At 41.8% G+C, this 27,315-nt stretch overlaps 1 protein-coding gene across 1 annotated transcript in view; it reads left to right on the forward strand.

Annotated features, from left to right (window-relative positions):
• KCND1 (potassium voltage-gated channel subfamily D member 1) overlaps nucleotides 1-27,315 on the forward strand; it is a 98,576-nt gene that overhangs the window by 49,964 nt on the left and 21,297 nt on the right. The window contains exons 3-6 of the mRNA XM_072431425.1: nucleotides 2,767-2,929; nucleotides 3,780-3,863; nucleotides 5,663-5,755; nucleotides 6,814-7,046. Coding sequence (XP_072287526.1) covers nucleotides 2,767-2,929; nucleotides 3,780-3,863; nucleotides 5,663-5,755; nucleotides 6,814-7,046 — 573 coding nt within the window. The remainder of the gene's footprint in view (nucleotides 1-2,766; nucleotides 2,930-3,779; nucleotides 3,864-5,662; nucleotides 5,756-6,813; nucleotides 7,047-27,315) is intronic.

The raw sequence follows: 27,315 nt of genomic DNA on the forward strand, positions 1-27,315 counted from the left end.
TGCATCTTGCAGCCCCTTGTCGTTGGAAAGGATCGTGAAAGATCCTTTCCAACGACAAAAATTGCAAGTGTGTACGCAGCTTAAGTGTTCGAATTTTACATACTACCAACCACTTGCAATCCCTGTAAAGTTGGGCTTGATAGTGAGAAGACAAAGCAGTACAAAGAGCCAGTTAATTCATGTGCTGATAAGAAGCATTGTAATACAAGGGAAAGTAAAGTAAGAGATAAGGTTATCACTGTGCTATTTTTACTGTCCAATAACAAGCGTGGAAAGGGTGGTGGGTTAAAAGACTTCTAGTGGCAGTAAATAAAAGTACTTGGGCCAAAATCTTTTGATACAAAGTGACTATTATTGCAAACACTGCTTTTGTTATTTTATACAACAACATACACTAAAATTGTTATACACAAATTTTTGTTAAAAAAATCAGCTAAATTTAACAAGATAAAACTGCATCAAGTAATGAATAAGTATATTGAAATGAAAAACACTTTCACAGAACAAGAAAGGTCAAAAGTATACAGAGCTGTAAAAAAAGAGACTTCAAACTTTCAGCACTGCAACTATCTGTTTTGCATTAGGCTGATGTCACATCAACAATCTTAACACCACAGAACAATTTCAGAGGTTTGCAGTCATTAAATCTCAGAATTGTATTGTGTTTGCTTATGTTAAAAGTAGATTTAAACCTAGAACATCACTTTCACAAAGCTTTGAATCAATAGGTCCAACAATTAGAACTTGAATATGACTGTCAACTGACTGGGCAGATTTTCGCCCGATAATTGGCCGATACCGATTATCGGGCGAGAAAAATTTGCCGTGTGTACGCAGCTTAAGGCATCCATTACACACAATGGTATGCACATAAATGACTTTCCAGAGTTGGTGTAAAGTCTTTCAAGGTGTTGTGTAATGCATATGAGATTATATACTTGCTTTAAAACCTTAAAGTAATAGTGTCTAGAGGCTTCAAGAGCTAAAAATGGTAAATAAAAGTATTATTTTATAAAAGGAAAATATGGTGTGTTTAACATACCACTCATAGAGAGGTTGTTAACCACTCATGTCTGCACCAATAGGTATGAAGAACTATGATTGGGACAAGACTTGCAACCTTTTTATCTCATCATGGGTCAGGGGAAGGGTACAATGTGGCCTTTTTTTATTGGACACAAAAGGACTTTTCTGCCACTTACACCTCTGGTACACACACTTGGTGACAGATCCACTTTACAAAAGTATCAATGGTGTGCATGGATCCATGATGTCTCATCTGAGTGCCCTAGAATGAACCTGCAAGGAGGCATCTACATTTCCATGTATGTAATATATAACCTAGGAAAGAGAGTGCTGCCATGATATATGTACAATTAATACATCCTTGGCAGGTAAAGAGTTAAAGTTTATCCAAGTGGGTAAAGATTCTTTGCTTACATATGTTTATATTTTTACCTTTGAAAAACTAATGGAAATAAAAAAGTATATTTACTAAGAGATAAAATAACAGATTGCTAGGGGTGATATAATATATTTCCTGGTATTCTAGCTTCCTGTCCTTGATCCATATGTAGCTGGTTTATTGTTTCTCAACAGATCTGGATGAATATATGTAAATATATACTGAAAAGGCACCAGCCACGGGCATACAATAGAGACAGCCACCTTTATTGTCTAAAATTATTTTTGAGAACTAAGCATCACACCATTTGATATTGTAGTCATCAACAGTCTCTGCTGCCTAATTCTTAGTGAACGGAATACTGGGTAAGACTGCAGAGTGGCTGCTTACACAGCCCATGGCTAACAAGTATACTTTAATTCCTGAATAATGAATGATATTGCTACTGATGGGTTATTTTTGTGAGTTGGCAATTTTGAGGCTTTGGGTTTTAGAGAGAAGCAGTGTCCTCATCCGAGCAGGTTGTATAAAGTATTACAAGCACATTTTAGAGATCAATTCCAGGGCAGATGTACTATAAAATCAGTAAAATGCTGTGCAGTAAATTTCATTTATCTTTAGTTTGAATTTTTTATAAGGCACTGCTATTTAGGTGGGCTACATCTTCTTACCCCATGTTTGTGTGCTGCAAAATCTCCTGTTTGGAGGGAATGCTAAAAACATGGTAACATCAACCCTACAATTTCTTCAACTCAGATTCGCAGTGTTCATTATAAATATGGGAATAGTGATAACCAAAGCTTTTAAGACTGGCAGAACTTTGTAAATCAGTAACATTCCGCAGGAAGACAGCATTCTGCAAGAGTTTTGTGTTGTTCCTTTAAAACACTTTTGTGACAAGCCAGAGACTCAGGAGAACTGAATCAGCCAAACGTAAAACTACTTTCATTGTACATACAAAATGTGCAAAAAAGGAGGGTTTAAAAACTAAAGTGTGCTGAAACCTTGCCAATTCAAGCTCTTAGGAGCAAAAAGAGCACAGATTTATTTATTTAATATCTATGCAGTAAACTAGAGTATGCTGGCAACTTGTCAAAAACCACTCACTTTTTTCTTAATAAACATGCAGTAAACAGCAAAATATACAAAATGCATATTTTAAATTGTGGGGAAAAAAGTACACACCATTTGTAAAACAAAGTGTAATATGTAATAGATGTTTACTGTTCCCAAGTATTTTATAATGTCCATTATATACTGGACACATAATTAAATAACGTTAAAGAAAAAAAAGCATAATTATATGATGCATATACTGACTAAACAATATTTTCATCCTCTCCCTGCACATTTCTTTACAGGTATGGTGACATGGTTCCAGACACTATAGCTGGGAAGATATTTGGTTCAATTTGCTCCCTGAGTGGAGTTTTGGTCATTGCATTACCTGTCCCAGTCATTGTATCCAATTTCAGTCGAATTTACCATCAGAATCAGAGAGCAGACAAGCGAAGGCAACAGCAAGTAAGCAAATGTATTTTCTGACTTACATATTTTTGTTTTCACTATCTATACACCTAAAAGACATTTAAAATGCAGTTCTCCTTCCTATCCAACAGATTAGGAAGCCATTATAATTCATTCAGTTGCTTTGATTAAATTAGTCTTTAATAACATTTTACTGGATGCAGAAGAGCTTTTAGCAGCAATGTTAAGTGTGGAGCGTTTAGTCCATGGCTGTAATGCTTTCCTAATAGTGTGTGTGTGGGGGGGGGGGGGGATTGATGGCTGTGCTAAACAAGTTATAGACAGTTGTCATGTAGAATCAAATGTTTGGGTGCTGTGCCACACTTTACTTCATTTGTGGGGTGCTAGGAAGAGGTCAGAACCTTTTACTATTCACTCAGTAACTTTCTTTGTTTGAAGAAGGTCTAAGCCTCACAAGCCTACAACTTGCAGAGCCCACCTGCACCATTTTAATTTTCTAGTTGTGCAAAATAGTCATGCATACCACATCCTGCCCACATGCCACAGCAACCTGTATATGTCTGGTGCCTTAGCAACTACTTATCACGCTCAGACATTGTCTCTTTGGGACTATGTATGCTACGCAAATAGTAATGAAGAGAAAGTTTCTTTACTCCTATATGGAAGGCTATTGCAATGTCAGATTAGATAATTTAGGAAATGTGCTAAATTGAGCCTGTGCTCTTCTCATGCAGCTCAATTTTAATGCCTGTCACACTGGCTGCACATATATATTTTCATCTGTCTGATTGACCTGTTTGAAAGTGAAAAGAGAGTATTAAGAGTACTAACTCAACCAACATTTCCAAATTACAACCTCACCCTGTTTTTTTTTATGACTTTGCAGAAAATTCGCCTAGCCAGAATTAGACTTGCAAAGAGCAACACAACCAATGCATTTTTGCGTTACAAAGAAAATGGTGGTCTGGAGGTAAGTTTTAGTCTTGTTTTATGGTTCTGTGTTTTAGGAATAAATCTACACTGCTGTCAACACTTTTGTTTTGAAATAGAGTGGGGAACAGTTACCATTGTCACGTTTTTCTGACATCTGTGTCACCCATCAAGGACACACAAACTGTTAGACTGGCAGCCAGAGCAACACTTTAATCAGTGCCAGAGAAATCTCTCCAGGTTACCCACTTTCAGTCCAGCCTTTTCCCAGACCTTACCGGCATATGCCCTGATGAAGAGGAATAAGACGCATGTTAGTTTTTAATTTTATGACAAAACTATGGTAACTTTGAAGTGTATTCTAAGGCATATGCCTGGTACAACCTTTTCTTTACACAATTTACAACTTACAATACACGGACATCCTCCTTAAGCTACGTACACACGTCAGATTTTTATCGCCCGATAATCGGCATCGGCCAATTATCGGGCGAAAATCTGCCGTGTGTACAGTCGGTGTCGGCATCGGCCAATTATCGGGCGAAAATCTGCCGTGTGTACAGTCGGTGTCGTCCATCGTCCGGACGACCGACCTGCCGGATTCACGGACGATGGACGTTAGCCGATCCTAATGAAAGGGAAGGGGAGAGCGCGCAGCAGGGTGCCGCTCCGTCGCTCTCCCCCCCCTCTCCATAGAGCATGAACAGTGCTGTATGTACAGCACCGTCCATGCATCGTGCACTCCCTTGTCGTTGGAAAGGATCGTGAAAGATCCTTTCCAACGACAAAAATTGGCAGTGTGTACGCAGCTTTAGACCTCAAACTAAAATATCAATAGAATCAGATTTCTAGTGAGCTTTCTTTGCACTTTCTGTTCCAGTGACAAGGGACCTGAGGAACAAGGTGTGGAAGTTAAAGTGAAAATGCAACCATTCAGCAAAAGTTAAACAAACATTCTCAAACGTAGTACTCCCACATGTATTTCAGTTCTCACCATCTCCTTCTTGGATGCTAGTACCATGGCCCCAATTGGCAGCTACCTATACTCTGGAAATTGCAGCTTGGCTAATGTTCAAGTAAATTACTAGGAATATACACATTCGTAGCATGATTTATTAAAGCTCTCCAAGAATGGAGAAGATAGACTATTATAGGAGAACCGGATTGATCCAGGAAACTTGGAATATCTATCCAGTCTATCTAGTCTGGAATATTATTCTAGGATTGATCCGGGAAACTTGGAATATCTATCTAGTCTATCTAGTCTGGAATATTATTCTAGTTTAGGATTGAAATGTTTGCATGTATGAACTAATAGCAATGATTTTACTAAATCCATTTCATTTTTCCTGGATCACCCAGGTTTCCCCATGATAACCTATCTCTTCTAGCATTCGAGAGCCTTCATAATTCAGGCTTTCTGTTTAGGAGGTTTTTGGTTTCCATCTAGAAGGAGTCACATGATTGGGAGTCGATTTCCTATGAAAAAGCTAGCAAAATCCTGACCCTGGCATAGCAATTTTCTTCAATACTTAGATTCTGGAAGTCAATCCATGTACACAAGGTAGAATTAGAGAAAATAGTACAGTTTTCATAAACATATACTCTAAAATAAATATAATAAGTGTATCCAAAACTAAAATAAACTATGGTACTAAAAAACTTAATAACTTTGGAGTTAGTCTTTTTTATCTTTGAAATATTACTGTTCTATTGGTCACTATCCTTACATTAATAAGGCTGCCATTTAGAAACATTTTGCACCTCATAATTAATTTATTGGCTACAATGTGATTCATGTACTAGATGATTGTTACATGCATGTTTGTGATTTTACAGGATGATAGAAATACCCATGCTTTGACTGTGAAGAATCGTTCTGCATTTGAACTGCAACATCATCACCTCCTGCACTGTCTGGAGAAGACTACGGTATGATATTAAAGACAAATAAAGTAAATAGTAGCATTACAGAAAAAGTCATGCAAGCTGACAGCCACCTGGTGTAGGATGGTTAGGAACAAATACTCAACTTTAGAAATGCAAACGAGAAAACACATAATTTCAAACAATCTTATATTCACAAAACAACAGGAAAATTATTGAAGGTAAGAAAAGAACAAATCAGCTCCTCTGTCTGTCTCCCCTCCCAACAGTAACTTAGCACCTTACCTTTCCCTGCTCCGAGGATATCAGTTTATCTGTACTGTATGGTAGGGGATGAACAACAACTCTTGGGAAAAGGGGGAACCCACCTTTCCCTTCTGTCAAGGTCCCTTAATCATGCCTACCTCTCTGCTTTTGTTACAGTACCCCCTCACAGTCACCTTACTCAACCACCTTTCTCAACACCTTCCTGCCACCTACCTCACCCAACTTGTCCCTGAAAGCATATCAGTCCTTAGCCACCTTACCCCCCTGCCTTCCCATAACACTCCTTGCACCCTCTTCCTCCTCTTTTTGGCCCTCCACTCAATTTGGGGTTACAGATCTAACTATCGGACCCTGTTGTGTTGAAAAGTACTGCTGTATATAATGTGATTTTAGTGGTTTGTGCTCTGACTTTTATTCATGTCATTTTCATAATGATAACATATGGAGATGAGCGTATTACTTCATTAGGCTGATAAAATTTGCCTTTTTGGTCAAACTACAAAACCTCAGTACACCTGAGCAATACACCTGATCTTACAGATCTTCAGAGGATCCTAAATCCCAAGTGCTTGAATTGATGAGTAGTGTAATTGTCTACAAACATGATAAATCTGTCTGCAAATATTTAGGTGAATTATTTTCACAAAATCAAAAGTTTACCAAACGTGCAAGGTTTGTATAAAAGAATCAAAGAACCCTAAACCTCCACAAAGCTGTTTGGCACTTTTATTCAAACTCAGAAGCCAGGAGACTGTGTTGTCAGGAAGATGATGGGGCAACAACAGTGAGACATGGAGTAAGCTTACTTTTTCTTATTTTCTTCTCTCTCTTTCCAGTGCCATGAATTCACAGATGAGCACACATACAGTGAGACTCTGATGACAGAATCCATTGGGTATAGGACCAGCCGCAGCACATCGGTTTCTTCCCAACAGGGGCTAACCACTTCCTGCTGTCCACGGCGTGCCAAGCGCCGGGCCATCCGCCTCGCTAACTCTACTGTGTCAGTCAGTCGTGGCAGCATGCAAGAGCTTGATACCCTGCATGTCCAAAAGGGACTCAGTCAGAGGTAGTGATATATATTTCAAAGCTGTCTGTTGGGTATTATCGAAGTAGATATCCTTACATACTAACAGAACTAACTTCAAAGAACATTAAAGCGAACTGAGAGATTATGTAAACTACCATTGCTGACCTGGTTCTAATAAATCCTGCTTGGTGTCTTGTCCTCTGTCTTCAATACCTTCTGAATTTCTGACCATGAATAAGTGTGCAGCTCTGGTGTTCAGCTAATTGTTGCACAATTTGTCACTTTGTTATCTGGAAGCTTGTTTCATTTGACTCATACTACTGCCACCAAATGATCACATGCACCTAATTAGCATTCATTAGAATAAGTTTATCAATGACTGGTTATATCATCTCTCATTTGTAGACCCAGTGCAGAAACATGAAACGTTTTATCCCTCCTTTATGTTATGAAGCAATGCTGCATCGGATACTGGTGGTATCAAAAATGTGTTCATTTAAAAATTAAATTGGCATGGTAAACAGTACCTAAATATTCAGTCATGGCCAAAAATATTGGCACCCTTGCATTAATGTCAGAAAATGCACCTCTTCTCCCAGGAAAATGTTTGCAATTACAAATGCTTTGGTATTGTCATGTTTATTTCTGTAAAAATTAGTGAGTCTTTTACATCTCTCTACTGAAATTTTGGTTGACTCTTCCTTTGCCAGCTGCTTCAGGTCTCTCAGATTTAAAGGTCTGTGTTTAACACAATGACTATGGAGAGAAGAAAGAAGAGCACAGAATTCTCTGAGGATTTGAGATTGAAAATTATAGAAAAGCCTGGACAATCCCAAGGCTACAAGTCTATCTCCAGAAATCCTAATGTTCCTGTGTCCACTGTGCGCAGCATTTTACAGCCCATGGCACTGTAGCTAATCTCTCTGGACATGGACAAAAAAGAAAGATTGATGATATGTTACAATGAAGAATTGTATGGTGGATAAAGTACCTTGATCAACTTCCAAACAAATTCAAGCTGACATGCAGGCACAGGGTACAACGTACTCAAAGCACGCATCTGTAGCCATCTGATTGAAAAAGCAGGAAACCCAGGAGGACCCCACCCCTGACACAGAAACATAAACAAGCCAGATTGGAGTTTGCTAAAACTCACCTGTGGAAGCCACAATCCTTCTGGGAGAAAGTCCTCTGGACAGATGAGACAAAAATACAGCTACTCGGTAAGGCACATTATTTGACTGTTTAAAGAAAACAAAAAGCAGCCTTCAAAGAAAGGAACATCATCCCTACAGTCATACAATGAGGTGGTTCACTGATGTTTTGGGTTTGCTTTGCTTCTGCAGGCACTGGTAGTCTTGACTGTTTGCATAATATTATAACATCTGAAGACTACCATACTTTGGCGCCCCTTTTCCTAGATTTTCCCAGCCAATGGTCCCAGTAAAGATAATGGTGTTCCGATTGGCTTTTGAAATACCCTGAACTTTGTATATCATTTAGAAATAAATGGCCTTGAGGGTTGTTACCTTATTCTTACAGGATTGTTGCATGATACAGAAATCACTTTGGTTTCCTATTATGCCCCTTACTCAGCGCACACCAACCTAATTTCCAGTATATTCCACCTAATCTCTCTACACAGGTCTTGGTATTATTTGTGGTGACTCTAACCTTACTCTATTTCCTCCTCTTGACAGATTCACCTCCTCTTCATCTTCTCAGGGTATGTCTCGACAATTTTGTTCTTTACTTCATCAATATTTCCTATCTGATACGTGGAGGGAACTCCATCCCATATCTCGTGGTTATACCTTTTTTCCCCATTCCCACCAGGTTTCTTCTAGGATTGACCTAATTTTTATGTCTACTTTGGACCTCCTGCTAGTAACCACTGCCATCCAGTTCCTTGGTCTGATCATTGTACTGTCTCCATCACCCTCTTTTCTTTACTTGCCTATGGTGTTTCTAGAACTTGGTCTATGAATGACTTCACCTTATCTGATCTCTCCATTTGCATTCTATTTGTATTCATACTTCCATGCAGGAGTACCTTTCTTAACACTCCCAATATCTGCCCTACTACCTTCTGGGAGGTTTCTAAACTTTTCATTAGGGATAAATTTATTCAGATTGCTGCCCAATCAAAATGTAAACACAAGTCTAAACTTCTCCTTCGTGAGACTGAATGTTACCAGGCTTCCAATGCCTTTCATTCCAATCCTCCTTCAGCTACTAGGGCCGCTTTGGAGAATTCTATAGCTGAACTGAATCTCCTTCTTACCACTCAAGCTGCAGATCAATTGTCCAGAATCTTAACAAGCCACTGTTTGTATGATCCTGCATCCACACACTGACTCTTCCCTTCTGTCCAATATCGCTTATTAATATTGACATTAAAATCTTTGCCATTGCCTTGCCTAGCCAGATTTCGGCCAACCGACTTATTATGATAATTGAAAGCTTGATCCATAGGGACCAAGTTTGTTTCATTCTCCTCACTGAACTTGCCCAACATCAAAATCGTCCAGCACTCCTCATGTCACTTTATTTACGGAAAGCTTTTGATTCAGTCACTTGGTGGGGGTTTTGGCCCTCTCTTTTTTAACTGGCTTCTGTCTCTTTATGATAGCCCTTCTGCTATGATTAGATATGCTCGTTATCATTCCTCACCTTTTCCCATCCCCAACGAAGCAGACATAGATGCCCTCTGCCCTCTTCTCTTTGCTCTTGAACCTTTAGCATGCCTTATCAGAAACAATCCTGATATCACTGGACTCTCTGTGGCTGATACACACCATAAATTATTCTTGTTTGCTGATGATGCCTTAAGGTGCGTACACACTTCCAATTTTTATCGTTCAAAACGAACGATCGATTGGGCAAAAATCGTTCGTTAAAAAAGTAACCAACGACGCCGACGAACGAGGAAAGTCGTTGGAAACAAACGACCGGACCGGCGCCAACGATAATAATTGGAAGTGTGTACGTAGCTTTACTGTTTATCACTAACTCTTCTATCTCTCTGCCTAATCATCTTCTTCTCCTACCTCCCTTCTCTGCTCCTTCGGTCAAGTTTCTGGCCTTCTTCTTAACAGTTCCAAGACTAAAATTTTGAATTTATCCCTTCATCCATCTATTGTACATTCATCAAAACAACATTCGATTTCCAATGGGTTGATGATTTCCTTACATATCCGGGTATTCATCGTACTTCCTGTTTCTCACACCTGTATGCTACAAATTATTTCTCCAATCAAAAATTGTGATTTTTTTTTAAGCAAACTTTTTATACATTTTCATTTATTTACATTTTTCACAAATAGATTTTTTATTAAACCATCACATCATGTCAAAGCATGCAAAATACAAATACATGCTATCCTTGACGCTCACGCTCGACACTATCCCCGCGTCCACTTCTTCAGGAGGAAAATTTTCTATGACTAAAAGATTTTTTCAATGAAATAACATGAACAAATCCTTATCTTTATCAAAAACATATTATAATTCAAAGAATCAAACAAACACTCAAAAAACTTACACTAAAAACCATGAAGCCATAGTCCCTTCATACAGTGGGCAGGGGGACAAGAAGGAACCAAATGGGTATCCTGCATTACCACTGCCATAAAATAAATAGTCTTTTATGTATAATATATATATATATATATTTATATACGTATGCATTGATACACACACACAAAACCATAATACCTACACAAATCATTAAAACACGCTACATTAATGTGACCCACTATTAAATTTAACCCCTATGCATGAAACCATTTACCATGGTGTTCTGTATATAAAAAAACAACTTCTCCTAATTAACATTCCCTTACACCAGTTAAGTTGTGCAGTAGTCTAAAAGCCACATATATATCCCCAATCCAATTGTTTATTATCACCAAAAAGCTATAATCTTCCCACATATATAATAAACTCACCTATTCAATAAATGGTGCAAACACCCACGTATGGAAAAGAAGTGTTATATAATTAAAAGCAATAATAATAAATAAACAAAAAGTGAAGTGAAGTACCTTGTTTTCAATAGAATTGCAGTAAGTTTCCAAAACAATATTACCGCTGACCCTTATATACATAGTAAAAATATATCAACAACACATTTCCATATTTCAAATATGATCCTGTATATAGGCGTGTGTATCTTACCTCCACCACCAGCGTCCTTCCACTCTTCTTATTCTCCCCCAAATGATGGTGTCCTTCATGGCGGACCAATGTCCCGCCCCTCAACCTGGAAGCAAATGCCTCCTGTATACAGACACAGACACGCGACTCCCAACAATGTTCTTAAGCCGCGTGCGCCATCTTGTCGAATGGAACACTGGTGCTCAGCTGGGTGCATACAGCTTCCCCTATAGGGAACTTCATCCCCGAAGAGATAGAGCCCCCATCAGTAATAATCAGAAAAATATACCTCCGGTAACACTGAGGGGGCTCCCACGCCCCACAGGACACAGAGATCCACAGCTCCACAGATTCACAGCCCAAAATGCCCAAATCTTCTACAAAATGCAAATCCAAATTCTACAATACACACTATTTTTACATATAATTTTATACAATCAAATATAAACCTTTTTTTTAAATAAAAAAGGGGGGAGGGAAGGATTATTTTAATCATCAAAAAGACAACATGATAATATATATATTATCATATATTCGCATCATCCCTGTATGCTGCTAACTACCCCTCCCCCTTATCCCTAAATTATGCTCTGTCCTTCAACAGTGGTCCCGATACAACTAACCATGGTTGGGTAGAATCGCAGCTAATAAAATGACCTTTTTAACAAAGTTATTGTATCTCTTTCGCACCCTTCCTGTCCCAATCCCCTCTGCAGTTCACCGGTCTTTCCAAGCTTTGATTCTGTCCTTTAATTGGGCCTCACCCTGATACTCCTCGTTCTACTCTCTATTTACCTTATGATAAGGGTGGTCTAGTGGTTCCACATCTCTCTTTTTATTTTTTAGCTGCACAATTATGTCATCTTACTAAACCCTCCTTTACTTACCCTCCTTATTAATCCGGCATTCCCTCCTGTTCTCATTTACCCATCCTCCTTTACCCTTTTTGTGGCCTGACCCATGTGTATAAGTTCTATTCCCAAGTGGGGGTTCTTCCTTTTTCTCACCTTCAAGATATTTACTCTATTTCCACCACAGAGTTTTTTAGATATTTACAGATGGGACACTTTTTCTCAAGTATATCTCACAGTCCCCCCATGTTGGGGACTCTGTCTCCTTTCGAACGTCTCTGCTGCTCCACTCCCCATGTGAAAGGTGTCATGTCCATCCTCCTTTCTAAATTTTCTTCTCCCCCTTATACTAGATGGGAAAGGGGATTAGGGTTATGCCCTGGACTCGGATGTTTGGTCCCAAATTTGGCACTCTGTGTTTGCACTCTGTAATTTGGCACTGTAAAAGTTGCTCAACTAATGCAGGTGCGCAAGTGTCATGTTTCAAAGTATTCTTCAGATGGTACCTTAGACATCTCGTTTATTCTGTCTCGTTTATTTAGGTGTGCCCAGGGACATTTTCCTCAATGCTTTCCTACTTGTATTCAGTTGGGTTCTTTTTTACATGTTTGTTGGTAGTGTCCCATGGCCCACTCCTTTTGGACCAAAATTTACCACCTACTCATGGCTCTTTTCAGGGTGCCAATACCAAGTGATCCTCCCACGGCTCCGCTTTACTGCAGGCCTTCATGTCTTTCTACTGTACACTTACTCACGAAAAATGCACAGCTCTCCAAACTGATTCTGTGGGAATCTTTGAAGCAATTTGGTCACTATAGATTAGGAAAATGTTTCCTTCATCCTTGGATCATTCTCTACTCTGCCTTTAATGATCCTGTATTTTCCCTTTTAATCTTCTCTTCTATACACTCTTTATCCCCTGCCACCCCCCCCCCCCCCATTACTTTCTACATTATTTCCCCTTTTCCTTAAAGTAGGCCACCCCTTCCATCCCTATGTATTTGTCTCCTGTGGTTTGGCCCTTTCCGCCCACATATTAGATTCACGAGATAAGCTGTATTTTTTGTGCTAGATTGATACTTCCCTGTAAATGTTGTATCTCTTTATCATTTTCAATGTATTTCATTAAATGTTTATTCAGCCTTATCTGGCTTATTGCCATGTTTACCTTGTAATTCCACAAAAAATTTTGGGGAAAAAAATCTGCAAACTACCAAAGAATTTTTGGGGCAATGTAGGGCCCAGTGTCAAAAAGCTGGGTCTCAGCCAGAGGTCATGAGCCTTATAGCAGGACAATGACCCAAAGCATACTTCAAAAAGCACCCAGAAATTGTTTAAGACAAAGCGCCAGAGAGTTCTAAAGTGGCCAGCAATGAGTCCAGATTTAAATCCCATAGAGCACCTGTGGAGAGATCTAAAAACAGAAATTGGGAGACAGACCACCATGAATTTGAGAGACCTGGAGTAGCTGGCAAAAGAAGAGTGGTCCAAAAGTCCAGTAGAGAGATGAAAAGACTCACTAATTGTTACAGAAAGCGATAAACATCAGTTATTTCTTACAAAGGATAGATTACCAAGTATTGAGTTGAGGGTGCAAATAATTTTGTCCAGGCCATTTTTAATGTAATGTATCAGATTTTTTTTTCTCTGCTTTTTTGTTTTCTTCCAGTGCCAACAACACAAATAAACATGACAACACCAAACCATTTTTAATTGAAACATTTTCTGGGAAAAGTGGTGCATTTTCTGATATGAATGCAAGGGTGCCAATATTTTTGTCCATGACTATATAAATATTTTGCAACACCAAAAAAATGCTAGGGGAAAAAAATCTATTTCCCTCTTTAAATAGAGGGACAAGAACTTTCATCTGAGACGTTCATATAAGCACATACAAGGTTCTCATTAAAACAACTGATTAGGTTCTGTTGAATATGGGTAAAAGAAAGCCATTTTTATAGTATTTTGTACAGTGTATATAAGCATACACTGATGTATTATTTTCATTTTTGGGTTTTGCTAAAGCTTACATATACTGCAAGGTGAGAGATGATGCAAGTTGCCATGCAGATCACTGTATAACAATTTGCTGAACATCTGGGCTGCATACATATTCTGCATTAGTGATTCAGAGGATATTAAAGGCATGGGATCAGAACACTTACCAGGAAAGCAGTTCTAATTGTTCTATTTATAATCTGGTCAGAAATTGCAGCTTTCATCTCCTAATGAATTACCCTCTTTAAGATTCAGTAATTACCATTTACTCTTCTAACCGCCAGAGTGGAATGGAGCTGTCCAGGGTCCAGCTTCCACAGCTTCCACAAACAGGAAACAATAGGGTAACAGATTATTGGGCCTGATTTATTTAAGCTCTCCAAAAAAAATACACTTTCATCAGTAAACCAGGGTGATCCACCAAACCTGGAATAGATCTGGTCCAGGATTGAAAACATTTGCTAAAAAAATAGCAAATGATTTTTAAGAAATCCATTCTAGGTTTGCTGGATCACCCAGCTTCACTGATGAAAGTTTATCCTCAGTCATTCTAGATCTTAAGGAGTTTGGTTGAAATGGAATGCCTTTAATGCACTTTTTTTCCCCAAAAAATTTTATTAGTTTTTTTTCAGGGAAAAAACTACAGGTATCATGATAAAGAATATGCCATGTAACATAAAAAAGGAAACGGCACAGAACAGGCATTGTAAATTAAATACCAATAAGTACACTGTATTATCATATAAATTATGTCTGTTAATGTTTACAAACCAATTTATACAAATGGGTGTATTTAATAAATTATTGCAAAAATTAAATATTGAATAATAATGCCATTACAAAAATGGCAAAACTTTTTCATAGAAATCAGATAACGTGTGCAACCTACTCCCTTAACAAACAGAAGAACCAAATTCACTTACATATGCATAGCTTCTTCCAACTTATACCTATAAAAGGTATTCTCCAAATGTCTTCCGGCAGGGCTCTGCCCAGGATCTGATCCCATTTACGCATATAGGTATGTGTCACTACTGGAGAGTTGGAGTCCAACATGAAGGACCTGGTAAATCGCTGAAATTAAACCCTTCTGGGAGGGTCCCCCTATACACCACTTCTCAAAGGAGGTAGGTTGGGGAAACACAAGGTCCTTTGTTGGAGACTGGGCATAATGCCAAATTTGTAGGTAACTATTAAAATAAAGTCCCAGTACTTTAAATTTCTAAAGGATCTCCTGATATGATAAGAGCCTCCTCTTACATCTTGTGAGGACTACCAATTTGGATGCTTGAATGGACATGGAAGAAAAAAGTGATTGGGTCTCAACCACACTCTCCAGTGTTGTCACAGCATATGCAGTGCTTGGGGTCCCTTCTTTGTAGAGGCTTCATCCATCTATGAATATGATTAAATCTTGCTTTAAGGGGCTTTTGAGGGGTGCGTCTTTGACTGGGGATATTTGCTGCATTTCTTCCTCCATTGGTTCCAGGAAATTGTGGTCACCCTCCCCTTGTAAGTCTCCTTCTCTCTCTGGTGGGTAGCTGGCTGGGTTAATGGTAGGACATGTCCTGATAGTAGAATGGAATGGTTGCTTTATATTTACTTGCAGATGACAAGTGTTTTGTCTTTGCCCTTGACAGGATCTCTTCAGCAGCATGGTGTGGTATAAACTGTAAGTGGCTGGCCCATTCTCACCACTGCTACTTTGTCTGCCAACAGAGCAACTGCCTTGACACAAGAGGGTTATCCTTGAATTATTGGATCTAGTTGTTCACTCTCATAGGCCACAACATGTGTTCCTGATAGGGAAGGCTGTATAAGCACTCATTTTCTTGTGGCACCTTTTAATGAGCAGTTCAAGAGGTTTGGACTGGTTTGGTAGTTTGAGTGCTGGGGTTGTCAGTACATCCGCCTTCAGTTGTCTCACTCTGTTCTAAGTCATCACTCCGTGTACCTCTGCTTGTTTAGTGCCTACAGATGTAGAGCTATTCTGGTAATTTATATTTACATCAAGGTCTCTGCTAGTTTCAGCTGCCTGTCTATGATATGGCCACATCCTCATCCCTTCCTTGTCTCATATCCAGCAATCCACTGATATTTCCTAACAAAGTTTACTGTGACCTCTTCTTCGGTCAGTTTTGCACACATCTAGCTTTTGGCATAAAGGTGATCTTCCAATGTGTCCTTGGCCATGGGCTATCCCAGTCATCATAGGGATACATGCAGATGGGACACAAGGCTTTTCATCCCTTTTTTTTTCCAGCTTTGTATTTCTTCACATATGAGCTTGCACTTTGGCAATGTTCACATCATGAGGAAGCTCTATTACATCACAAGTTATTACACTTGTTCCCGTTTTGTTCTATTAGGGAGGGTTTCAGTAAAGGTCTTGAGCCGATTCTTCTTCTATAGTAGCTGAACACATTCATATGCAGGAGAGCATATGATTCACTTCTCCCTCTTCTAGTGAATACATTTCTGGATAAGTACAGGTACTGCTGGGTGATCTGAGGCAAATACACTGTAAGATGTCTGTCCAATCTCAGTAAGCAATCTTCTGCAGTAGGAGTGTTGCTTCAACTACAGCTCTGACACAGGTGGGTGATCCTATGATAACAGGATCTGAGGGCACACTTACATATACCACAACGGTTGATTCAACTTCTCTGTGTCACTACTCTGCCACTCTGCCACTCTTCACATACATATCAGTCCTTGGACATTTGTCTGTTCGAGTCTCTGAAATGACACTTTAGCCTCAGAAGTCCTCTGAAAGGGGCCAGCTGGTACAGCTCATCCTTACTGGAATAATATTTATTTGCTGAGTCTCCTATATGCCATGTTCAGTCCATATATGTAACTGCAACACCTGCTGAACTGCTACATAAGGTTATGGAGGGGAAGGTGTTGCTCTAATTTCAGGAGACTCTGAACATGACATGGACTCTTTTCCAGGGGCAGAATTTGAAGTCTCTGCCTGGTTATGAGAACTTTTCATACTTCCATCATTATTCTCTATTTTATCTCTTCTTCAGAGGGATGAATAGTTACACGTGTAAGTAACATCTACACAGGGTGTCTATTTCTGCACTCTTAATCTATATGCATACTTTTAGTTTTACATTTCAATCCTATGTATGCACAAATGGAGCAACAGCTCCTAGGAGATTACCGCTGTGACAGATGTGAGCAAGTCGCCTTTCTAGTATCTCGCATTGGAGAGCTGGAGAAGCACATTGCAACACTGAAATCAGTTGATCACCTTGAGAGGAGCCTCCTGCTCACTGAGCAGGCAGTTAATTGCTTAGAAGTGGAGGGTGGAGAGGTTAGTCAGGATGAGCATGTAGGGAGTTGGGTTAATGTACCTAGAGGGAGTGGTAGGGGCACCCAGAAAAGGAAGGCCAGCCCTGTGTTTGGGCACCCTAACATATTTGGAAAGTTATGTGAAGATGTGCAGGTGGCTGACCCAGTGGTGGCAACTCTAGATGTTACTGCTACCCCTAGCAGCCGGGAGAGCAGCACATCTAGTAGTGGTGGGGAGGGAAACGCAGGAAGGAAAAGACAATTGGTTGTCGTAGGGGATTCTATGATCAGGAGGACTGATAGAATAGTTTGTCGCCCGGATCCTTTCAACCGAATGGTTTGCTGTCTCCCTGGTGCCAGGGTTCGGCATGTGGTGGACCGAGTGGACAAACTACTGGGAGGGGCTGGACAGGGCCCAGCTGTCTATTTCCATGTTGGAACCAATGACAATATAGATGGAAGATGGAGGATCCTTAAAAAGATGTTTAAAGAACTAGGTTTCAAGTTGAAGGAGAGGACCTCCAAGGTTATGTTCTCTGGAATATTACCTGTGCTATGCCCAACACAGGGAAGGCAGAGGGAGCTTAGACAGTTAAACACATGGCTTAAGTCCTGGTGTAGAAGGGAAGTTTTTGGGTTCATAGAGCACTGGGCTGAGCAGGGGTCAGCCACTAGTGGAGGGTGGATTGAGGATAGTTGGGGGAAGAGCTATGGATAAATTTTTGGAGCTTCCCATGTTACAAACAAACATTGGATTGTGCAGTACTAGGGGTACTGAAAAACAAAACGATTTGGCAAACAATGCTGGTAAATGCAGCAATGGTTTAAAGAGCCTGTTCACCAATGATAGAAGTCTAGCAAACAAGATAGGGGAGTTGGAAGCCTTAATGAGTAATGAGGATTATGACCATGAGTTGGTGTTGCTGAATCCTGGCTTTGTTCTTTACATGACTGGGCTGTCAATATTCCTGGGTATACTCTCTTTCGTAAAGACAGAGTCAAACGAAAGGGTGTTGGTGTCTGTATGTGAGAAGTGATCTAAAACTGAATGTGAAAGAAGAAATTGCGGATGGAACAAGCAATGAGGTTGAGGCTTAATGGGTGGAGTTGAATGTGGGGTTGAATAACACACAATGAATTACTGGAGTCTGCTATAGGCCCCCCAGTGCTAAGGAAGAAATAGAAAATCAACTACTAGCACAGATAGAAAAAGCAGCAAAAAGTGGAAGTGTTTAAATTATGGGAGATTTCGACTACCCTGACATCGACTGGAGTAATGGCACTACAGGAACCGCAAAAGGAAGGAAATTTGTGAATCTAATGCAAGATTATTTTATGGTACAATTTATAAAAGCCCCCAACTAGAAATGATACTTTGCTGGACCTAGTTCTTTCTAACAATGCAGAGCTTATAACAAATGTGCATAGAAAAGAAAATCTGAGTAACAGTGACCATAATATGGTTTCATTTAATGTAAGTTGTAAACAGAAAGCAAAAACAGGAAAGATAAAAACATTTAATTTTAAGAGAGCAAATTTTCTATTATTAGGGGCAGCTCTCTGTGACTTGGACTAGGAGAAAATATCGTCATCAAAGAACACTGGACAGAAATGGGAATGTTTCAAGTCTGTTCTACAAAAGCACACTGAAAAAAATATTCCAATGGGTAATAAGTAGAGATGAGCGAATTGAAGCTGACAAAGTGGAATTCGATCCAAATTTCAGAAAAATTTGAGTCCCAACTAATCCAAATTTCCTTTGCGATTCGTGGTAATGAATCACAATTTTTCCTAAAATGGCGGCTACACGTGTGAGGACATGGGGCAAGGAACTCTGGGAAGGCGGGATGACACATAATGCCATGCATGCAGCCAATCAGCAGCCAGCCAGCCCTGTGATGTCACAGCCTCATAAATAGCCTCAGCCATCTTAAATTAAGACATTTTACAGCGTTCTGAGTGCAGGGAGAGACATGTGCAGGCGCTAGAGAGAGAGATAGCATAAACCTAATTGTGAGAAAAAAACTCAAAAAATGATGAAGTGCAGGGAAAGGATAGGGAGAAATCAGTTCACAGCATCTTAGTGCAGGGAGAGACGTCAGAAGGCGCTAGGGACAGTGCTAGAAAAGCAATTTACAAGTGCAGGGAAAGATTATTTGGGGATCCAAATAGCCAATATACAGCTCTGTCATTCCAGCAATTTATATATCCAGAAAAATATATACGCAGTGGTGAAAGCGTTTAGTGGCCTATTTCAGTACAAAAAGAAAAATATATTCTCAGTTCACTTCTGCAGTTATTTGTGGTGAAAGCGTTTAGTGGCCTATTTCAGTACAAAAAGAAAAATATATTCTTAGTTCATTTCTGCAGTTATATGTATAGAAAGCGTTTAGTGGTGTATTTGAGTATCAGGAGGAGGCCACATAGTGGCACAATGACAGAGTCTGGAGGTGGTGGCAGCAGCAGCATCAGGCGGAGACCACATAGTGGCACAATGAAAGAGTCTGGAGGTGGCGGCAGCATCAGGAGGCTACAGAGTGTCACAATGACAGTCTAGAGGTGGCGGTGGCAGCAGCAGCATAAGGTGGAGACCACAGAGTGGCAAGGTGACATAGTGTGGAGATGGCAGCAGCATCAGTAGACCACAGAATGGCAAGGTGACATAGTGTGGAGATGGCAGCAGCACCATCAGGAGACCACAGAGTGGCAAGGTGACATAGTGGGGAGATGGCAGCAGCACCATCAGGAGACCACAGAATGGCAAGGTTAAATAAACTGGAGATGGCAGCAGCAGCATCAGGAGACCACAGAGTGGCAAGGTGACATAGTGTGGAGATGGCAGCAGCAGCATCAGGAGACCACAGAGTGGCAAGGTGACATAGAGTGGCGATGGCAGCAGCAGCATCAGGAGACCACAAAGTGACCCGGTGACAGAGTGGGGCGGTGGGTGGCAATACCAGTACCCACTGACGAAGGTGGGTGAAAGAAGGAGCACTTGGCATCTGATGTGTGGCATCAGGCGGGTGGCAGCATCAGAGTAGTAGCTGAGACGCAGGTAACCAGAAGAAACAGGTTTTTTATTTGTCAAGGTTTGGGTGAGGCGGCATAGATCATCTAATCAGATGCATCAGGCAATGGTGGGTGGAAATCCTGGCTGATCCACGCCTGGCCACACTACTGGCCTGGCAGGAGAGCTTTTCCAGGGCAAACTCGGCCAGTTGCGGCCACAAATCCAGTTTGGCTGCAAAGTAGTCCAGCGGATCTTTAATGACGGCTGGCAGGGTGCACTCCAAGTATGCCACCACCTGCTGGTTCAGGTTCTGCTCTGTCTAGCAGCTGGTGAGTAGTTTCTTCACTATGCGGGTGAAAAAAACTGCTCATCAGCGACTCTAGACTCAGGCTGCTGCTGATGGAGCTGGTACTGCTCCTGCCACCCCACCCCTCCCCAGCAGCCATGGCAGTGGAACGTGAGTTAAGAGGGCCCCCCCAGTCAGACCTGCGAGAGGACGGATGATGGGGCAGATAGGCAGCGGCCAACTGACTACATAGGATGTCTCTGGAGTACTTTGTCCTCCCTCTCAGCGGGTGTAAAAAAGGCCCTATTTTGAACCGGTAGCGAGGGTCCAACATATGGAGGGTGGAATTCCAACGGGTTGAAACGTCGCATATCAGCCTATGTTGGGGGATGCTGTTCTGCCGCTGCAGCTTAAGGAGGGTGTGCTTTGCGATGTACGAGTGGCTGAAGTGCATGCAAAGTTTCCTGGCCATTTTTATGATGTCTTGCAGATGGTTGGAAGACTTCAGGAACCGCCTGACAACCAGATTGAAGACATGTGCCATGCAGGGCACATGGCTCAGCCTTCCTTGACGCACCGCCGACACCATGTTCTTCCTGTTGTCGGTCACCATGGTTCTGATTTTGAGTTGTCGCGGAGAAAGCCAAGATTCAATTTCTTGATAAATTACACGGAGCAGTTCCTCCCCTGTGTGATGTTCACCCAGGCAAACCAGGTGCAGAATAGTGGCGTGAGAACGTGGAGGCGGAAGCGGTGTCACCTGGCCAAGTTGCTGGTGTGACTGTGCAGGAACCACATTCACCCAGTGGGCTGTAAAGGACATGTATTGTCCCTGACCATAGTTACAGCTCCATACGTCGGTGCTGCCGTGCACTTTGGCAGAAACCGACTGGCTCAATGACCGGCCCACCTTCTGTTTTACATATTTGTGCAGGGCTGGTACTGATTTTTTCGCAAAGAAATGACGGCTTGGGACTCTCCACCTCGGCTTGGCACATGCCATCAGTTCTCTGAAAGGTGCAACGTCCACCACTTGGAAAGGGAGGGACTGCAGCACCAGCAACATGTACAGGAGCACATTCAGCTTCTGCGCCGTTGGATTATACTGTTGTCTCTTGGCAATCGGTTCGGTGATCGATTGCTGACGGAATGACTGACGAGAAGTGGGAGGAGGAGGAGCAGGAGCATCTGGACCAGCAGAAGATGGAAATGACATACAGCTCCCTTCGGCTGAGGTGGTGGAGCCTTGACTGCCTGAAACCCGTTGCGTGTCACTGGGTGATGCAGCGGTTGCTGCGGCAGGCTGGACCACCACATCGGAGCCACGGTTCTGCCAGGCCACTTTATGGTGACGCTGCATATGTTGACGCAGGGCCGTGGTGCCAACATTGGCACCCTGGCCACGCTTCACCTTCTGCCCTCATATTCTACATATGGCCATGTTAACCTCCTCCGGCGGCTTAACAAAAAACTGCCACACCGTCGAGTAGGTGATTTTCCCCCCAACACTCAGCACTGACTGACTGCTACCGCCATTGCCTCCGTGAACCCCTGCACCACTTCTTCCCGAGCAGGTAAGCTGCTGCGAAGCAGGTGGTCTACCCTGGGCACGTTTGGCTCCCGACCTCCCACTGCTGCCCCCCGGCTGACTCCCAGCCATGCTACCAGCTTGCTGGCTCAACCGCTGCCTCACGGGCAAGCTGCCACCCTCTTCTGATGATGATGAAGCCCCTTCTTCACCCGGCTCCCAAGTGCAATCGACTTCATCATCATAATGAGTGAAGAGACTTATGACTTAGTTGGCATTGCTGAATCCTGGTTTTGTTCTTCGCATGACTGGGCTGTCAATATTCCTGGGTATACTCTCTTTCATAAAGACAGAGTCAAACGAAAGGGTGGTGGTGTCTGTCTGTATATGAGAAGTGATCTGAAAGTGAATGTGAAAGAAGAAATTGCGGATGTAACAAGCAATGAGGTTGAGGCATTATGGGTGGAGTTGAAGTGGGGTTGAATAACACACAATTAATGATTGGCATCTGCTATAGGCCCCCCAGTGCTAAGGAAGAAATAGAAAATCAACTACTAGCACAGATAAAAAAAAGCAGCAAAAAGTGGAAGTGTTTTAATCATGTAAGATTTCAACTACCCTGACATTGACTGGAGTAATGTCACTACAGGAACAGCAAAAGGGAGGAAATTTGAGAATTTAATACAAGATAATTTTATGGTACAGTTTATAGAAGCCACAACTAGAAATGATACTCTGCTGGACCTAGTTCTTTCTGCAGATGCAGAATCATCGAGTAGTGTCTGCACATCACTGATGTCCTCCTCAACGGTCCCTGGGTCAGGAGCCTGACCGCTCGCAACACCACCTCCCACGCCACTCTCCTTATCACTACTTGCCCACCTAGCTGAGGAAGTGGCAGATGTCTCCTCCAGATCTTGGCTGGGCAGTAGCTGCTGGCTGTCCTCTACTAGCTCGTCCTTGCTGTATAGTGGAGCTGAGCCCTCAGCATACAATACTTCTGTGGCTGAGGGAACAGCAAAGGAAAGAGGCAAGTTGAGGACAGGTGAGGCCACAGGGCCTGCTCCCGGGCCATGCCAACTAAGGGTTGTGTCTGACAAACCCACTGACTGTTGGCTGGAGGTGTCTGATGTCACTTGGGATGAAGTGAATGACCGAGTTAACCAATCAAGAACCGCTTGGTTGCTGGTCAAGACACGACCGCTAGATGACACCAGAAGCTTAGGCCTCTCACTGCGACTCCTGCTGACACACCCCCTTATTCTGCTGCGACCTCTGCCTGTGCCAGAAACATTTAGGCCTCTGCCACTCCTCTGTGTCATTGTGCCACTCTGTAGCCTCCTGATGCTGCCACCACCTCCAGACTCTGTCATTGTGCCATTCTGTGGTCTCCGTCTGATGCTGCTGCTGCCGCCGCCACCTCTAGACTCTGTCATTGTGCCACTCTGTAGCCTCCTGATGCTGCTGCCACCTCCAGACTCCGTCATTATGCCACCATGTGGCCTCCCACTGATACTCAAATACGCCACTAAACGCTTTCACCACAAGTAACTGCAACAGTGAACTGCGTATATATTTTTCTTTTTGTACTCAAATACGTCACTAAACGCTTTCACCACAAATAACTGCAACAGTGAACTGCGTATATATTTTTCTTTTTGTACTCAAATACGTCACTAAACGCTTTCACCACATATAACTACAGAAGGGTACTGAGAATATATTTTTCTTTTTGAGCTGAAATAGGCCACTAAACGCTTTCACCTCAAATAACTGCAACAGTGAACTGCGTATATATTTTTCTTTTTGAGCTGAAATAGGCCACTAAATGCTTTCACCACATATAACTGCAGAAGTGAACTGAGAATATGTTTTTCTTTTTGTACTGAAATAGGCTACTAAACGCTTTCACCACATATAACTGCATAACTGCAACAGTGAACTGCGTATATATTTTTCTTTTTGTACTGAAATAGGCCACTGAACGCTTTCACCACAAATAACTGCAACAGTGAAGTGCGTGACGCTGTGACGCTGCATATGTTGACGCAGGGCCGTGGTGCCAACATTGGCACCCTGGCCACGCTTCACCTTCTGCCTGTAATGCACCCGGGTGTGGACCCACTGTGCCACTGACTGGGTTTGCTCCCGAGGGGCGTAACTAAGCCGCTACCTGGTCTTCACTAGAGCCTCTGATGGTGAGGATAGGCTTGGGCCGCAGGGTAGCTGCCAGGTGCCACTCCAGAGCAACCCCCAGGTCAGTGGCAGCTGACCAGAGGGGTCAGGGTACCGAGGGGCTTTGCGTGGCCAAAAGGGTGATGGCAATCAGACAAAGTCCAAAAACAATATCCGAGGTCAGGGTCAGGCGGCAATCAGGCAAAAGTCCATAAATGTTATCCGAGGTCAGGGTCAGGTGGCAATCAGGCAAAAGTCTAAAACCTAATCCGAGATCAGTGTCAGGCAACAAACAGGCAAAGTCCAAGGGTAAGTAAACAAGGTCCGGTACAGAGCAAAGAAAACAGAGGAAACACCTTTGCACTAGGAGTTAGACAGGCTAAAACCTCAGGCAACTTCCTGTAGTAGGAGGTGCCTTTAAATACCTGCAGAAAACCAGCCATAGGCTGTAGAAACAGAGGGCATGTATGTGTTGCCTCATAGGTGAAGAGAGACACACCCACGCCAGCTCAAACACCAGTGCAAGTCTCCAGCTGGAAGGAAACTCCGGCATGAAACACAGGTAGTGGGGTTACTCTACCATAAAGATAGGACCCGGCGCCCGTGCCTGCAATTAGGAGCAGTGGCGCCGGCAAGACCCACAGGGCTAACACTGCCCACATATTCTACATATGGTCATGTTAACCTCCTCCTGATGCTGCTGCCACCTCCAGACTCTGTCATTGGACTACTCTGTGGTCTCCTCATGCTGCTTCCACCTCACCACTATGTCATTGTGCCACTCTGTGGACTTCTCAAGCTGTTCTCCCACCCTCCCCACTCTATAACTGGGCCACTATTTTAACTTTTTGGCCTGGATGACATCACTATTTATTTGACCCTTCTTCTGATCTGTCAGAAGGAAGGAAAAAAGAGACGCACAATGGATCCTGTCTGTATAGCAGCTGTAAGGCCTGTATGGTCCCATCAGAATTGGCTTATGATTTGGTAGCCAAAAGTAGGAATGGGTACAAAACACAGAAGACATGCAAATATTCCATTCACGTGTCATCTCTGTTTTGGATCCACTCCTGTTTTTTTTTTTGGATTAGCAATACTGATGGATTATTGAGCAAATGCTGACCGGGTGAAGGCAGATGCTCCACAGACAGGATCCTATTTTTGTGGGTTATTGTTCTGATGGATCAGAGGAAGGGCAAAATAATCAGTGACGTCAACACAAACTTAGTGCTGACACCCTCTCCACGGGAGGGGGGGGCTCTACTTGTATAAGCAGTTAATAGAACAGGTTCTGTAGACATCTATGTGGAATCAGCTGACGAGGGTGTAAAAGGAGTGTGCTTCTTCTTGACGTTAACATGGACCTGTAAGGCTGAGTTCATACTTGAGTTATTTGGTCAGTTTTGACCCCGTGACTGCCCAAATAAATGAAGGGTGCAGTGATTCTAATAGCGACGCCTGTCATCTGCATGTCATACTGACTCACAGTGTTATTTCACTACCACAGCAGACTCCCTATACGTGTTACTGCAAGGCACAGTGTTCTACACCACTATCAAGACTCTCTGCAGCCCGGAAATTGCCGTTTTTTAACACGATTTGCCGCAAATAAATTCGAAAGGAAGCTAATCTTTTCGAAAAAAATTTTTTGAGAAATTCGCTAATTTCTAGTTAAAAAAAGCCATAAGTAACAAGAAAAAAGCATTCCAAAAATATAAAAATGAAGGATTACCTTCATCGTTTGAAAACTATAAATAATATAACAAAAAATGTAAAAAGGAGATAAAATGTGCAAAACTTCAAAATGAAAGACAGATTGCAAAGGAAAGTACGGCAAACCCCCAATTTTTTTTTTAAATATAATAATAGCAAAAAGATCAGATCTGAGCATGTAGGCCCCTAAAGGATGTCTCTGGGTTGGTAACTGGGGATAAAGACAAGGCAGATTTACTAAACACTTTTTATAGCTCTGTGTACACAACGGAAAATGGCAGAGCTCAAGTCCAGAATTATAATAGCAATGTCCCTGCCTTAAATGAGTCACAATGGCTCAGAATTGATATGATTAAGAAACAGCTGGGAAAAACTAGGGTAAACAAAGCACCAGGACCCCATGGATTACAATCACGTGTCCCCAAAAAGCTTAGCTCAGTTATTTCAAAACCATTATTTCTAGTTTTTAGAGACTCTTTAGTCACTGGCAAGGTACCAATGGATTGGCGCAAGACCAGTGTGGTTCCTAGCTTCAAAAAAGGAGCTACGTCATTACCAGGTAACTTCAGACCGGTTATTTTAACGCCCATAGTTGGAAAGGTCCTAGAGAGTTTGATAAAGAACCACACAGAGGAGGTTATGCTAGAAAATATTATAGTGATAGTCAGCATGGCTTCAAGAAAGACCGAAGTTGTCAAACAATTTTACTCTCTTTTTACGAGGAAATAAGTAAACAGGTAGACAGTGGAGTAGCAGTTGATATAATGTACTTAGACTTTGCTAAAGCATTTGACACCGTACCACACAGACGAATAATATGCAAGTTAGGGTCAATAGGTTTAGAAAGTCAATCTGTAAATGGGAAGAGAACTGGCTTAAGGACCGGATCCAGGCAGTTGTAATTAATGATTCATACTCTGAATGGTCCAAGGTTATCAGTGATGTACCCCAGGGTTCAGTGTTAGGACCTTTACTGTTTAACATCTTTATAAATGATATAGAGTTTGGGATTAAAAGTACCATTTCTGTGTTTGCAGATGACACCAAAATATGTAATGGAATTATGTCCATACAGGATGTCTATAATCTACAAGCAGACCTGGATGTACTGTTTGATTGGCAGCCAAGTGGCAAATGACACTTAATATAGATAAATGTAAAATTATGCACTTGGGGGCTAACAACATGCATGCTTCATACTGTCTAGGGGGAATACATTTTCGGGGACTCAGAAATGGAAAAGGTAGATCATAGACTGGTAGATCATAGACTTAATAACAGCATGC

This window comes from Pyxicephalus adspersus, chromosome Z, assembly GCF_032062135.1.
Source record: "Pyxicephalus adspersus chromosome Z, UCB_Pads_2.0, whole genome shotgun sequence".
NCBI classification, from domain to species: domain Eukaryota; kingdom Metazoa; phylum Chordata; class Amphibia; order Anura; family Pyxicephalidae; genus Pyxicephalus; species Pyxicephalus adspersus.